A 17,408-nucleotide genomic window follows, 5' to 3' on the forward strand; every position below is an offset into this window, starting at 1 on the left:
GTGAGCACCAAACCCTTTTTTACGTTGAAAGACAAGAAAAGTGTTGCCCATTGGTCAGTGTAACATGTGACGTAATCAGAGGAAATTGCAAATCAGTCGAGTCACGCTTACGTTGCAACTCATTTACAATGATTAGGATTTTTATTGGTTGTATTATTAATCATTTTGTTCATTTATTCTGATTCATACCAGGAGCAAACTATGACCTGAACCTCAGCGTAGCTTCGCTCATCGTTACATAAGACTCTTCTGTTAATGTGTAACAAAGCCTTTTTCATTTTGAAGTCAACTTGGGTGGATCATGAGTAATACGATCACAGAAAGGGACTGAAATTATGAAAATAAATCTTAATTAATATTTAATAAATATTATTTAAATTACATGGGGGTCTTATGCCCCATTTCCTTTGACCTGATGGAATTGACCTTTAACCTCCCCCCTAAAACGTTCACTGAGAGGTCAATAGACTTCATGACCATTTTCAAAAGATTGTCATTAAAATTGTTTTTGAAAGAAAGCTTTTAACTAATACGGGGAACAGGGGTGCGTTATTAGTGCTACCGGTTAAAATAATTGTCTTATTATCTCTGGCCCTAATTTAGAACGTATTAAAGATATTATAAATGTCACCAAACTTAGAGAATTTCAGAATTTTCATTGGGTATTCTGGCCCTTTTGCGCCCCCTACAATTAACAAAAGGTGATGAAATTATGGGAAAATGACATTTATTAAGTATGCAATACATTTCTTAAGTATGCAATACATTGAGTATGCAATACATTCTCATGATCAACTATACTCCCGCCCGCTAGATGGCAGCAGTCAATACGTCGTCTGCCACTAAAGAAACAATGAAATCCAGCAAGATCCCGGCGATAACTGAGGACGAGAGGAGTCATTGTTGCCCCTGTATCGTGATACGTATCATACCTCTAATATACTGAATAGACCAAGAGACCAAGAACTCAACATATAGGGGTGTTTATTGTCTTTTTTATCCTTTTTGAAAAGCAGACAGAGCTATGATCTAAATGATTATTTAAACAAACACTACATATGGCTCAGAAAAGCCAGGTTTTAGGCATGTAAGTAAATCTTTTTTCATTTGTAATCATTCATTGAGGTCCTTTTGACTCTTTCTCATACTTGAATATACTTTAAGTCCAAGTGAAAATAAGTGGTAACTGCTGTGTGTAATTCGAACCGTAAGAATGTATGAGCCATGATTACTGTCTGGTGATTAAGAAGAAAATGCAGCCAAGTTGACTGATACGAATGTTCTGGAACAAAACGAGATCACAGAAAGATAAACCATACATGTATCAGTTATTAACGTAGGTGTGCTGCTGCTGGTAGTGGGAGGTTTCTTCATAGACTATGATAAATGAGACTTGATTTGTTTTCTACAGTGGGCGGGGCTTAAAGCAAAGTGCAGGGAGGAGCAATTATTAGCAGTTTAAGTGAGGGCAAGAGAGGAAGTTTGTGTTCTTTATTTGAGGGAAAGCTGTTGGACGTTCAAAGAATCCTGCCATCCTACAACATGAGCTCCGGCACGACTGAGCAACACGATGTGAAGAAGGAGGAAGCAGCTCCAGCTGCTGGAAAGAAAGGAGATTGGAAGGTTAGTCGAGTTTTACCAAGTTTATTTCTGCTTTTATTTGCACCTTCGATGTCCTCTTTGTGCGTTACAGTGTCCTCTGGGTGACCATCACGTCCACAGGGGGGAAATGAGAAAGGTTTGGATGGAATGTCAGAAAGAAAGCACCTGGTACCGAGGTATAAACACACAAATTCAAGAAAAGTAAAAAGCTAATTGTCTTCTGTCAAAGTGTATTTCAGAACCTTTGGGTGTAATAGTTGAGCGATGAACCGACTGGCTTTTCTCGGTCGCCTCTCAACACTCTTTTGTTGCTAAAAGCCCTGTGTTTACATTCTTTACGCACATGCACACACGCACATCAGGTCAGGGTTTTTTAAACAACATTCATTACCAAAAATGCACCTACAGTTGTGACCTTAAGTCAACATCTAGGCGTGGGCATGTTGCAGGGAGTGGCAGACTCTGAGCATAAAGGTGAGATTATGATCCGACCTGAGTGTGTAGAGGTCAAACAATCGGGCAAATCGTTCAAAGTTAATCTGATCATATTTTGGTTATGGGATTGGATCACATATTGGTTTGTTCAAAAGGAGTATATATGCCAGAGCTCAACACACTTTCTAACCCTAAACATTCTTTATTTTGTCAACCATTTTACCATGTGATTTACCCTTATGTTATCTCACGGTCAAAGTGACCCGAAAGCCCCAAAACATATATCATTTTGCATCCCTAGTGTTGTCTCTTGGTCAAGATGATTGACCTCCCTGGCTTCCATAAATACATATGCATTGGTGGAGGTCGTAAAAAAGCTCTATCTTTCTATCAATTGGACACGTACCCATTTTTTAAAATGTAATACTTTTTTTTTAAATATATACAATTTATTTGTTCATGAATACTTCAGATTAGTGGCCGTAAAATAAATCATAAATAGAAGTTGATGTTTTTGTCATTTTAATCCGTCTCAAAAAAATGTAAAAAATAAACTGTTGTTCTTTACATTGTCAGTAGCCCGCATTGTGATATGTCCATTTAAAGCAGTGGTAATCTGGATTTCAAACGGTGTGTGTGATACAATCAAAAATAGTTTTGAAAAAACACCACAACAGTAGGTTACCTGTTCCTGAATAAATAATAAATATAATTTCCAAATCCTGATAATTTTGGTCCAGATTACATTTTTCAAACTCTACTGTGTGTCTGATTAATCGAGATCATTTTAGCTCAGTAAGAACAAAGCGATTTTTGACTCCTTGTTTTTTTTGTGTCAGGGATGCCCAAGTTTTACTTGCCCGTCCTGAAATTCAAGAAGACCCGATTGAAGTCCGACAAAAGGAAATGCAGAAATGTTATTATTAACAAAATTCATTTTATTCTTCAGCTCTTCCTCTGTCCTTGGGAAGCATGGCCGTAACCGGACTTCTGATCAAACAAGGTAAATGTAATTGTTTATTATCAAAAGAGATTTGATTTAATTCAATGTATTCTTGTTTAGGTACCTTGTCGTCATCAAAGCGCTTTGGTCCTTTTCCCAAACTAGCAGGTAAACTTTTCAGTTTGACATTTTTTTCAATTCTATCGACATTTAGGTGTGACAGACATTTCTTCCGCAGTTGCCGGGTTACTCGGTTTCTTGGTAGGAAAAGCGTCTTACATGAGAACATGCCGCAACAAGTTAGAGTCGCTCGGCTTTGAGGGACGACCACCTGTGGGACCCTGGTCTGAGGGGGGTCCCTTCAACTGGAAAGGCTCTGGTCCTCGCGGGCCAGGACACAGGTAAGTCTATTTTGGCACAGCATTGAAAAATCAAAGTTTGAAAATCTGACATTTGCGTTTCACTCTGTTGGCTCGACAGACACTGTCATCACGTGTGTGAAGAATGCAAGAAAACTCCAGCGACTCCTGCAGAAGAAGTGAAGGCATAGAGAGGTGAATGGATAATTTGTACGATCATGAGGAAATGTTTTCTTAAATTTTATGAGGTTCACTTCACAGTTGTACTTATTTTTATTTTTATTTATTTTTATAATTCTTCACAGAATCACCGCTGGAGGTTTGCCTGCATAATGTGTAAAGATTTTTTTTAACAACATGAGGATGCAATAAACATATATACGTCCATTTCAGCCTGTTTTTTTTTTTTTTTTTACCATTATTTAAACCTGATCTCAGATCAAATAGTCCAGATTATATAATACTTTAGTGAATGTTATTCGTAGATTCCATTAATGTTTTTACATTTGTTTAGAGTTAAATTCTGTTTCACTTCACCTACTTACTGGTGATCATAATACAGATAATTAACGAAAGACTACAAGTATATGCCAAAAGTAAAAGTATTATATTTATTATAAGATATGCAAAATTTGTATTTAAAATGTGTAAATGTGTAAATTTGTTTATTTATAAAATATGTGCACATAAAGTTAAAAGTTAAACGACCCTAATGTGTTGATTTAAGTGTGACTCGAATAGCTCTTGTACCTCTATTGTACTCATCAGTATGTGTTTGTTTCTACAAAATTCTCTTTTCGTTTAAATATTTACATTAGAAAATGTGCTTAAGCCCAGCCCAATGAAAATACTTGTTTTTCTGGAGATTAAATCTTATTTACCACAACCATGCCCACCCTACTGTCAAAAATCAAGGTTTGTCACTGTGTGTCATCATTCCTGGAAGTCTCCACCTCCAAGGGACTTGAATAAACAAAGCGGGGCGTGATGACAGCTGGCTGGAGGAGGAGTGAAGCCATTATTACGTCATAATGGAGTGAAACACAAGTCTTTTTTTAATCTGTTCATAAATAAAATATGTTCAAATTAGTTCTATAAAACCACAAACTAAAATAAATGTTGTCTGAACTTTCTTACTAGCAACAGAAAGACAACCGGTATGTTTTGAATTTTTAAAATGTGATATTATATTTGATAAATATGAATCTCAAATAATCATGGTTACTCAATTTATGTTTGTACATTTGTTCATATATTAAACTAAATTGTGATTATTATTATTAAACATTATGTTGTCTCATGGTCAAGGTGAACAACCTCCCTGCCTTCCATAAATACATATGTGGTCATTCACCTTGACCCAGAGACAACACAAGGGATACACATTTGTTTTGGGCCGTTGGGTCACCATGACCCTGAGATAACACAAGGGTTAAGCATCACATTTAGGAAAACGTTATCACAACATGATCTGAAGCTTGTAATCCATGCGTTTGTGTCTTCTCGCCTGGACTATTGTAACAATTTATTTTCATGTCTTAACAAGAAGGATCTGTTTCGCCTGCAGTGGATTCAGAACTCTGCAGCGAGGATTGTGACCCGCTCTAGTAGAAGAACACACATTTCTCCGATCCTTAAAACTCTTCACTGGCTGCCAGTTTCTTTCAGGATCAGTTTTAAAAAGTATGGTTCTTACTTTCAGAGCTATTCATGCTTCCTCGCACACGGTTCAGGACCAGAGGAGAGAAATCCTTCCAGGCTGTTGCTCCTAAGCTTTGGAACGATCTTCCTCTCTCTTTGCGCTTAATAGATCTACTGACTCCTTCAAGAAACATCTGAAAACACTTTTATTCGTGCAGGCTTTTCATTGATTCTCTGAGACTCCTGTGTTGGTCTCGGTGTTGTCATGACCTTTTAAGCATCTATTTTATTGAGTATTGTTTTTATTGTATAAGCGCTTTGTGACCCTGGTCTGGAAAAGCGTTATACAAATATTACTTACTTACTCACATCACATCTGAGTATCAATCACTGCAGGATCAATTATGTTATAGTAGTTTCTCCTTTTTATGTCTTAGTGTTATGTTGATGCTATTTAACTTTTATCTGTATTAGAAGTTTTAAAACAAATAATATGTATATCAGAATTTTAAACATATTTGTTTTCCATAAACGTTTGAAGTTGGAAGATGTAACTTTTTGAATCGTAATATATAATGGCAAATACAAGATAAAAGTACATGTTAATATTTAATTTATTATTTGATATGCACATTTCATTGGATTATAGATAAGCTTCATAAAATAATAAAATCCTTTAAAGTATTAAAAAAAAAGGTTTGACTCAACATTCTGGTTTTACAAGAATATTCAATTTAATTCGTTTTAAAAAGGAATCTCATATTGAATTACATCGAAATATGAAGAATAAAAAAATCTGAGTTGCCCATTTATTTATTCTGTAACAGTCTTCCAGAAAAGTGTTGGGGCATATTTGTGTCGGGGGCGTGTCTGGGACGTGGGGGTGTTATTGAGTAGAGACACGGGTGGAGAGGTGCCTGCGAGCACGCTGGAGAGAGGAAAGTAAGAAGAGAGAATAAAGACTGTTTGGAGGACTGGCATCAAGAACTCTGCGTTTTACATCATTTGGGACCGCTCGGTTACAATTCTTTATTTAATCATTTTTTGTCTTGACATTAATTGATAAAACCAATTAGCGAAATCAATTTGCTAATCATAAAAGATAAAATCTAAATAACTAAAAAAAAACTTTCTGATTTAACAAGAATTACGAGAAAAAAAAGAAGCCAGCAAGCGTGTACGCTTGTGTGGAAAACAAACGTACCCCTAAGCATGTCAATTTTAATCCAATCATGAACTAGTTCTTGAACGATTGATACATTTACGAACCAATAGAAAACTAGTCTTGAAGTAGGCGTACATGATTGTGGCCAATGAGAGCTGTAGAGGCGGGTCTAACGGGCTGCCTTCTGACAGTGGATCTTTCCCATCACCGACCGAAACAGACCGAGAAAAAAAAAATCACACCACAAATCCTTCCAATGGAGGAGGGCCAGGACCTCTGCAAGCTAGCTGCCTACTAGCCCAGCTCGAGGAAGACGAGACAAAAGTTACAGGTAACAGTCACACGGGTCTAACCGAGGAAACGGCGTTTGCTGCACAGAGTAGTAACGCTTGTCTTGAAGTTCCGCGGCCGTGAGCAACTTTGAGGCTGACGTGAGGCGTTCAAGGACCAGCACTGGCATGCTAAAGAAGGACTTTGGCTCCCGTGCTAGTGTGTGTTAATCGCCTTGCTGCCTCGCAAACAAGCACGGTTCTGTTCGGTGTGTTCGTGCTCCTGCTCACCGGCTAACTCTGCTTCTTTTCTCGCTTTATGGGACGTTTACTTGTCAACTGTGAGCAGATAGGACCGCCCGGCTCGGTCCTCATCGTTAGCTGTTCCACAGTAGTTTCAGTGTTCGGATCGGACCACCACACCTCAGTCCACTTCCACTTCTGCTTTTTTTAGGCTACTTTTATCTAAATTCAAAACACGTCACTTCTTGTTTGTATTGGCAAAGTTATTTTGGTTTGAGAACAGACGCAATCCACCAACCGTGTGTTCAATATCTGTCAATAATGGTGGAAAATATCGATATATTGCGTTTGTTTTCTAATTCACGATACTGCATATATATTCAACATAACTTTATTATGTCTCTTTTTCTTATTTTTTTGGCTTTCGAATCACATTTAATTCACAACATAGTTATTTTATGACTTATAGTTCAATAAAGTGTGTGTAAATAAAACATTTCAATTTCACAACTGCCAAACATTCAAGAAATTTGAATAGAGATGGCAGCTAAATATCAATGAAATCTCAGCGATGACTGAGGACAAGAGGATATCTTTGACTCCAACAGCTGTTAAAGCTGATATATTATATATTTTGGTTTAAATACATATTGGATCAGTTGTAACTTTGTCAGGAGTGGTCTGTAAATTCAATAACACCAGAGTCCAAGTACTCGTAAAATACCACAAATATCCTTGTTCCTTCAGTATTGCCATCAGAAGTAATGTTACCATTCTATCCTGAAGGTAGCGTATAAACAAATTCTTGCCAAAACACACCTAAAGTAAATTACATTTCTTTTGAACATATAATTGTAATAATTCCTTCCAATAGTGTACCAGCAGAAGTTGTTGTGTGTTTGGGGGAATCAAGTCAAAACATGTATGGTCTCACAGTGGGAGAACTGTCTGCTAAATTCCGTCTCAGACTTCATCTTCGTTGTTACCACTGTAACTTGTACAAAGAAGCATTTGTCCCAAGAAACCCTGTGTTGTTGATATACAGAGAAAATGGGATCTGGTCAATCTGTGGTCGTGTTTGAAGTGGGAATCAAGGAAAAAACATGGTTGAAGGTCCATAAATAATTTTGTTTTACATTTGAATTTAAAAGAGTTGAGACTAAACTCTAGGGGTGTGTACTGACAAGAATCTGCGGATGAGATGCGTATAACTTATCAGGGGCAACAATACAATATATTATTATATATAGTGAAGTGCAAGATTACATCAATGCAGTGATGACAAGATTTTGAGGAGAGATATTAAAGCAATCTGGAAGATTTCCTTTTTCTTTTTGACAGTATAGTGAATCCTTATATTCTGTACTAAATATTTTATAATATTCTCCTTTTCAACGATTTTGAATTGATGTCAGATCCCACTGTAAGACCACAGTGTATTTCTTCAGTTAAAACAAAAATAATTGTGTAAATAAATACTAATAAAAAAAATGTAGCAAAACTAATAACACTTCTCTCTGTCTCTTTTGAACTCTCCCCTCTTAAAACATGCCTTTCTTGACATGTCAAATAAATACCTTAAATATTGCAATTGTCAGTTGAAACCTTCAATACCCCTAACTAGAATTAAAAAGGAAGAAAACTTTATCAGATTGCCGTATGCAGTGATAGCAGTGATGATAGTTTAGCAGAAGTATTTATGTGTTTTGAGAAAAATGTTGCTTTTTGTGGCGTGGGAAGCAGGAAAAAACCCTGAATAGTTAAACGGAAATTTATTGTCAAGATTCAACCACAACAAAAAATACTAACCCCCAAAATGCTTACGTTTATCATAACTTATTCATGTTTTAATGTCTAAATAAGTTACTTTACACAACTATTAATAAAACAATATATACATATACTTTCTTCTGTTCAGCAAATGTTTGCAAGTATCAAATCATGCTTTGAAACGCCTTTGAGAAGATGCTTTTTGATCCAAAATTGTTCAGGTTTATTGGCTCAAACAAATACTTTTCATAAAAAGCAATAATTCATTTTAGAGATTCAAGTCAGTCGAGGTTAGATGTTTGCATCACTAACCTATTTTACATTCGCAACCAAATATTGTATTTGTTCACTGGTGGGTGATTTGAATACACAAAACTTTGCAAATGTATGTACATGATCTTTGTGTAGAGGTAGAGTAAGAGTTCAAGTGGTCAGTCATCTTGACTAAGGAACAAAGATTAAGAGGGATGAAGAGGAGAGTGCAGACGGGGTGGAGTGGCTGGAGGCGTCTAACGGGTGTGATGTATGACCGGAATCTCAGTCAAAGTGAAAGTACATGGATATATTAACTTCATTCTTTCTCAATTCAGATTCGTGGTGTGTTCAGATTCATGCATGAAAGGTATATAAATCCCCTTAAAGATTGCAATATATCCATGTCATGGTTCAAGTTAATTCCCATTTGCTTTAATCCGGTAAAACCATAATGGCTTGGTAAAACTAAGCTATATAACCTGCACCCGATGTGGCCCCTCTTTAAGGGGGCCCCTGCATGGATTCACTCAGCACTTCACTCTCTGACTGATAATGCTCTTCTTTTCTTGATTCATAAATTTGATTTATTTTCTAGCTTTATTAGTATTCATGTGTCTTATCATGATGGAGGCAAGGAGTTTTTGCATTTTAGTATTTTGAAGTTCAAGTTAATTACAAATATTCCTGTTTTCAAAGTATTGATGGCTATGCTTGATTTAATTGTCTGCATATTTGTCTTTTGACAGTCGCACACATGTCGCCAATAAGTAAAAAAAACAAAAACCCTGCAAATCTGATATTTCTTTTTACAATAAATTACGAATTGGAAGTTTTATAACTATTATTTTTTTTCTGATGTCTCAAATTCTCTCATTAAAGGGTTAAAGAGGAAGTGCAAAACTAGGATAGTTAAAATCTTAAGTAGATCCCCTGTGTAGACGAATGTGTCTCTTAGAATCCGTTGTATTTGAACAGTACTACCTGTGCTTTTAAGACATTTAGTCATTCTAGTATTGTAGTATCTGGATCGTAACTAGTTACATAATGGATATGAGCTAAAGAGGTAAAGACGGGAAGCCAACACCTGGATATCCATTGTTACACCTTTTAAGTTTTTTTACAAAACATTTTGTTAGATGCTATACATGAAAAAAAACAACTCACATCCCTAGAAAGTTTAATGGCTTATATGAAAAATATGTTTTAGTTTAGACATCTATTGCGTACCCACAATAGAAATGTACTTATTATACTTTTACTTTATATTTAATTTTAGTGGACTATTTCTGTATTCCTCACCTGCCCTTTAGTTCAGTTCATTCATTAGATTAAATGCGTCTCTAAATAGAAATGCTCTGTGAGCAGGCCTTGCTTAAGAAGATTTTCTTGTTGTTTTGGTTGAGGTTTTTGGAGCATGATGGATATTTTTGACTGCCCTTAAACTGTAACTCACACTACCCTAGCCACAAATCCACAGTATTGCAATTCATGGAAGAGAATATGAGAATTTTACAACTCATGAAATGAGACGTTTTCCAAGTTTATCCATCTTTCTCTCCGTCAGGAAAAGCCAGCGATGTTTCTGCTCATGACTAGAGTAGTGATTAGACCAGGGCTAGGCCTGTCATTTAGTGTGGTGGTGGGAGCCCGATATAGGCCTCCCCCCTTTCAGTCCTCTGTGGTGGTTTCGCCCTGTTGGTCACTGACAACTTTATAAACGCATTAAGACTAGTAAGTCACTTTGTTTTACAATACACACGGCCAAAGAAATGTTATCACGAGAGGATCAAACGATAATCATTTTGCCAACAATGACTTGAAAATGCAAAAGCCTTTTTTTTTAATCTTATCAAGTATTTTTTGTTCTCTTTCCACTGGTGGGCAACTCATGATCTATATAATATTTCAAGACAAAGTGCTTGATTTCTAATTTCAATTATTGTTATTGTTCTGGTATTTTTCACTTAAATGACTTAAGAAAACATTTTTTTTTCTAAAGGCTAGTCTTGCTGTGTTGGTTGTAACAGATCAATGTAAATGTATAAAGAATATGGTTATTTAATGCTGTATTCTTTCTTTGCCTCGTGCACTTAAAGTCATGGTTCAGAAGTAATGTTTGAGTGAGTCTAGTTAACGATTGAACCGTCTGTTTGTGGTTCATTGACCTTTAGCTTTCCCCATGTATCTTACATTTGCTTACTATCTAAACTATCGAACCATAAATACACAAATGCTTTTTGGTATGGATCTCCCTTCAACATATAAGATGGTATTTAAACATGTTTTCTTTTGTGGTGCTTCCTTTCAATTAAAGCTGAGAAGAACATTGAGCTTGATGTTTTTTTGTTTTTTTCATTCTCTGAGGTTAACATTTTGGTTTTGAAGTTGAAGTTCACTGAAACAGGAAGTCAGACGTGTTATTCACAGGGTTGTTAGTGTGAGAAAGGATTGATTGCATCTGACGGCATTCTTGCTGTTTTTGGTCTGAAGGATATGCTGTGTTGATGTGACTTGACGCTTGGGCCTATTTTCCGTACTTTTCCAAAGATAAAAAGTTCTCACACAAACTTCTCTTTCTGAGTGAGCTTTGCTATCTTTGTGTTTCTTTAGTTTTGGTTCCGGTATCAATGAAAGGCAGGATCTTAACATTTCTGGGTTAACCTATCTGTAATCTAATTTAAAGCTATGTCGTGAGGGTCATTTCTCAGCCATTTTAACTTTCATTTACATATACTATATCTATATATATATATATATATATATGTATATGTTTATACTGTATATATATATATATATATATATATATATTTGTGTTAAGAAAAATCAATAACTGTGTTTATATATTATTACTCCTCTGCCTTAATTTTTCACTAATATACAGTATGCCGTTGACCAATGAGACGTGCCTTTTTTTGGTCATGTGATGCTGGACTGAAACGGTAGACTGTAGTTTAAATTCCGTTTTGAGACTTAATTGACTGCAACAACTTGCAAGCTTGTATGAAGAGTTGTTAAAAGATAGATGGAAAGATAAACTTTAGACAAAGAATAAGAAAAATATACAACTATTTTATCCATACATAAGTGTTTATTGTACTTAAAAAGGGTATTAATTTGTTCATAAATTACTAAATAAATATAGTGTGGCTTTGATTCCATGCGAGAGGCTTCATAAAATGGGTTAAATGCCAATAAGTAAATAAAAAATAAAAAAACGTTTTTTAATTTATATTATGGTTGTACGAGCGCCGTATAATTTGAAAAATATAAGAAAACAAGTGATTGGATTTTTCTGTAATGTTTGCCATGTTTTAGTTCATAGTTGAAGTGGGTCTAAAAGAATACATTTTTTTTGTCTAACTGCTACAATTGATTAGGTTGAAGCTATTGAATTGAGACAGAACTTTCTAGTGGGTAAATAGATCAACTGCGATAGAAATATGGCATACTGAATATCATAAATCTTCTTTGTGTCACCTGAGACGGGATTAGAAAATTCGGTTACACATATAGAAAAAAAATGTACGTTGACACCCCTAATTCCCAGGAAGGTATCTGATACTCAATACCATTTTCCATTAAAACAAAAATTACTAAAAAAAAAACTAATACATTAAATAAAAAACCCCAAAGAAAATCACATTTTGCTTAGCCAAAATAAATACAAGACTAAAGGTCTTCTTTTTATTTGCTAGTAAAATAAAAACTAAATCAAAATGAAGATGCTTTGGGACACTTCTAAAGAAAAGCTTCATTTAGTCTTCATTTATTGCGGGAAGGTAAATGTTGAACAGGGGGTTTACTAACCATGGATTTTGTTTCCTACAAAATTTGTCTGATGTGTGATTGTTGGATTTATTTGTAGCACAGGTGTGAAAGGGAATGACATGCATAAAGCAGCTTCTTATTAAAAATATTTTTCAATGTATCATGTTTGATATGAATCTGAACTTCGACACAAAGGTGATGCTTCGCTGCTTCTATCTTTGTTAACCAGATGTGGTTAAGCCGTTGATATTTTTTGCTTGTTAACCGGGCTGGAAGCTTGCGTAACTGTTGGCTGGGAGTAATCTTGAGATTATTTCGAGGTTTTAATCCTGTCCTCATACAGAACCAATCAGGCAGAAGCCAATAGTAGATTGACCTATCACTTTGTGACCAACCACACTCTGCTGTGTTCCCTGGTTTGCATGAAGCTTTCTGACACGCCAGACTTCTGTCAGAACATTTCTAATTGAACATGCGTCTATGTTCGAGTGCAAGCTTATATTAATCAAACTCCTCTTGTGATTTTACTCATTAAGATTTATCGTTTTTAAAACTATAAACACACACCACGTAAGGGTTTTCTCCTGCATTTGTATTGCTGTGCATCATGAAGAATGTACCAGTGTGGGTAGAAAAAAATCTATTCTATAGTATTAATTCCAAATATATACCCGATACAACGACATTAATGATGTAACAAGATTTACTTGAGACACACGCACATCGGTCTAAATTAGAATCTGACTTCACCTTTTCCAGGGTTCCCAGTGGATCCTTCAAAAGTCTTTAGAGGCATTACATTTATGAATGGAATCATGAATTTGAATGGACTCGACTTATCAAAAGTCTTACAAATTTGAACATGTAATAAGTAAGATTTTATGTTGGTTTAAAATCTAAAATTTCCTTGTATCACTGCTTTATTTTAAACAATTAAAAGATTTAATAAAAATCATAATAACGATGATAGCAGACAGCAGATGCATTCTCTACTTCAACAGAGTTCATGTAACAACTTTGTAGATAAACGTATGTTATGTTTCTTAAATTAAACACAAATTGGCTGTCAGACTAATATTTATATTAATGGCTGAAAGTGCTACCAGGCAACTGTTGTGAGGCATATATTCAAAATCGATAATAAACATATAATTAATGTTGTTGTTTTTTTTCTTTCAAATTTGATTGATTGGTTGAGTTGGTCTGAATGTTAATTTCAAACGATACAAAGTGATTAATTCTCTTCATGTATATTTGCAGCATCAATATTGTTTGCAGTGATCAAACAAACTGTAATATTTGGAAGAGATATGATACAAACAACTGGAATAACAATATCAAGAACTTGTTAAACCAGCACCACAACATTTTTATATTGGTGTTTATAGCATGTCAACAAATCTCAGGTGTGACATGAGTGCCAATTAATTTGTGTGCACAGCAAGTGTTCTTTGTTGACTTTTTTGATTGTCGTCCTCTTGAAGTGGCAGCTCTAACCGTTAAATATTTGAGCTTAACATCATTTCATCCAGCCAGAAACCGTGTTTTCCCTTTGGCTGAGTTCTTCTCCCACCATGATTTTGCGATGAATCTGTCTGTTTAATAAAACCAAACACTAATGCTGTAACCAGGGCTGTAGAATTGCTAATCTCACTATACAATTCAAAACTATATATTTCGATACACTTGCATTCTTGAATCTACAGTTGTAAACAATAATATGGTAAAACTGAAAATTTAGGTTAGACAAAAGTTTCCCGTTAACTGCAAGATTGATAAGTTTTTCTTTCTTTTTTTCAGAGCTGGATGTTTTGGCCTTTTCCCCCCAATTTTATTCCTACCTCCATGGCCTTAAGGTACGTCACAATTGTGTGGTTTCTTGGGAATTTGGGGTTTCGATCGCATTGCTCTGTTTTTGGGTCCTTTCGTACAAATTATTTCAACTTGGTGCTTTTAATAGGCATTTTTTATGTAAACTTGGTCTGAACATTTATTTAGTTTTCCTGTTCTTTTGACAACCTCTAATACATCTGGACATTAAATTAAACACTAAAGTCTTATTACAGCCTGCTTTGAGTCCTCAAATATAATCTATGACTCTAAATGGCATTTTACCTCGATAGTATCCTCTATTTTTCCTGTGCTTTTCCTTCTTTGTATCTTCTTGGAGATGATTTTAGAATGGAAACGAGTGTTGACCAGAAGAGGCATTTCTAGTCCCAGGCCTGGTCAGGTCTCGTTCTTGAGTGTTGACGACAGAGTTCACTGCGGGTCGCCTCACAACTGTCCATTCAGGACTGTGAAGAACCCGCTGGATCACTTTGTATCCGAATGTTTAACAACGTCTGTTTTGTGTGCTGTGTCAAGCTGCATAGTTCGGTAACTTTTGCGCAACACATTTTTTGCATTTGTTGATACAAATTTCATCGATTGTTTTCCTGTATGAAATTAAATTGGTGCCAGTTAAAATGCAATAAAAATGTGCTAAAAAAAACAACTTTTAAATGAGAAACTATTGTATTCAGTTATTCAATAAAAACAAATTCGACCTTTCTATATAGACATTTTTAACCCTTGTGTTGACTCTGGTGACCGGAAGGCCCCACAACAAATGTGGTATCCCTTGTATTTTCACTGGGTCAAGGGGAACGACCTCCACCACTGCATATGTATTACTTGAAGCCAGAGAGGGCAACGGGGTCACCTTATCCCAGAGATAACACTAGAGTTGAATTCAATTATTTAATTTTTAAAAAATGAATCCTTTCTACGTATAAAATATTGAGTTTAATTATTAAAACCCAAAAATGCAATGCTTAAAAACAACAATAGTTCAACATTTGAAATGTTAAATTCAACCATTCTATCTTTTAATGGCACTGATATACTTCAATTTACTTGTTGAATGGTCCTCTGAATTAATGCTCAACACTGAGCTCAAGGAAATAATGAAATTTTCCGTATTTATATTTACATTTACATGTGGCATAGTTTCTTTAATAGAAAGTTGCAGTTGGGAGATATACCAGTAGGGGGCAGTGTAACTGTTTTGATCTCCACATGGCTCCACAACTACAGGTCAGATAAGTACAATCCTAGAGTCATTAGTTGTACTGCAGTAGGTCTAGTCCTGGCCATGCACTGTTTAGTCCCACTGCTGACAGAACTGTGCTTGCTGGGCCCAACCTACAAGTTTTCCTGTTTTCTCTTGCTTGAAAGCAGAACCAGAGGCGGGTGGGACAGCGAACGGCATAGGAACGCTGCACATTGTTCCCAGAGCTTCCTTTTTCACATTCCTGGACTGATTGGGATCTGGGCCTCCTGTTCAGGGGTATTGTTCTTACTGAACAGCACCAGAGGCTGAGCCCTAGCAACCCACAGCTGCATGTTCTGGCCATTGTGGTGCTCCAGCCAGTGATGGCTATCTTTGTGTCATCAGTCATCCCTTGCTCTGTCCTTCTGTTCATGTACAATGTACTGCCTTCAAATACATCAGCCTCCTAACAGAGTTATTCAACTTGGTGTACATAGAACAATTTTTATCTTGCATTTCTTGTTTTTGTTCTGACCTTTCTGATGATGCATTCTTGTCTCGAGTGCAGCATTGATACTGTGGGCCAGCTTTTAGGATCTGTACTTATTATTATTATTATTATTATTATTATTATTATTATTATTTTATTTTTTTAAACAAGGAAACTACAATATAATGACTTAGTCTGTAGTTCTTTGTGTGAAATAACATATTTTAATGTGTATAAAAGTATCACTCTAACATGGCCATTTTTGCACCATGGACTGGTTCATTGTAGTCATACTTTTCATGCACCAGCCTACAAAAAATAAAATGGCATGACCTACACAAATTAAATCTATGAAGCTGAATCAGCAGAAGCCCTCAGCTGGTTTCTACATTTTCTTTTTGCAAGAATCTGGCGATAGAATACGTATCACAATACAGGGGCAAAGATACGATATAACGTGATATTTTAGGGACGGGGATATATTTGTATTGTTCGAGTATTTGACTAAGTTGTTACTGCTTTATTTTGTTTTGAAAGCGAAATATGACAGAACATCAACTTTAAAGCTGCTGAAGTCAATAGTATCTGCTAGTCCTCGGTCATCATCGGCACCTCGCAGGATCTCATTGTTCCTTTAGTTGCATAAGGCGTAATGACTGCTGCCATCTAGCGGCCACAAGTTTAATTGCAACACAAAAATGAAATGCTAAATGCTGTGAATATTTGTATAATAATTTGAAATAGAAAATATAGTTAGTTTATTTTACTCACTACTTATATAAAGTATGATTTTAAAGTTAAAAAAAACAAAACTAATTATTGTTAAAAAAATATATATATCTTTACTGTGCTGTTGAATATCAATACAGTATCGTGAAAAAAACATTACTATAGATCACCATTTTTATATTTTCTCACACCCCCTCGTCCCATATAGAGTTTGTTTAAATAATTATCAAATAATTTTATTTGATAATTATTTACTTTGTTTTTGAGTGAACTTGATTAAAAAAGCGTCTTGACACAGTCACATGCTTATATGACTGGAGAAAAACACTCTATTTAAAAATGAATTCAGGCACTAATCTTAATTTATTTTCTCTGTCTATGCGGCCTCGGGGACCAGTGCAGGTCCACTGCATGGTGGTTAGGGGACCACTGCTATATAAGACATTATAATAAATTGACTTTCTACGAAAGTATTATGTTTATGTCATTTTCATTGTTGACACTACATAGTAAGTGAATATCTTTTAATTTGGTTAAGATTTATAGATTTCCTGCATTGCTTTACACATTATTCAAAAAAGGATGTGCAGCTTTACATGGAGGCATTGCTATGGAAGAAAAGTGTGAGTCTCATCGACTTCTATTTTTGTTTCTACAGAACTGTGTGTACAAAACTTGTTAGGCAGCAAAGTTCTGGCTGTCGAG

General features: G+C 35.5%; 2 protein-coding genes across 2 annotated transcripts in view; both read left to right on the top strand.

Annotated features, from left to right (window-relative positions):
* The first annotated feature begins 1,451 nt into the window (after positions 1–1,451).
* On the top strand, positions 1,452–3,726 carry ociad2 (OCIA domain containing 2). Its single transcript, XM_087783092.1, has 7 exons — positions 1,452–1,623; positions 1,694–1,778; positions 2,987–3,040; positions 3,101–3,148; positions 3,219–3,381; positions 3,461–3,534; positions 3,645–3,726. Exons 1-6 carry the CDS (start codon positions 1,543–1,545, stop codon positions 3,528–3,530), a joined length of 501 nt encoding a protein of 166 aa, XP_087639218.1. The 5' UTR covers positions 1,452–1,542; the 3' UTR covers positions 3,531–3,534; positions 3,645–3,726.
* A 2,488-nt stretch (positions 3,727–6,214) lies between these two features.
* Positions 6,215–17,408, top strand: part of fryl (furry homolog, like) — a 75,500-nt gene continuing 64,306 nt past the window's right edge. The window contains exons 1-2 of the mRNA XM_087785273.1: positions 6,215–6,476; positions 14,251–14,306. The gene's annotated coding sequence lies outside the window, so the exon portion shown is untranslated. The remainder of the gene's footprint in view (positions 6,477–14,250; positions 14,307–17,408) is intronic.

The sequence above is a fragment of the Callionymus lyra genome, chromosome 2 (assembly GCF_982586985.1).
Source record: "Callionymus lyra chromosome 2, fCalLyr1.hap1.1, whole genome shotgun sequence".
In the NCBI taxonomy this organism is placed as follows: Eukaryota; Metazoa; Chordata; class Actinopteri; order Syngnathiformes; family Callionymidae; genus Callionymus; species Callionymus lyra.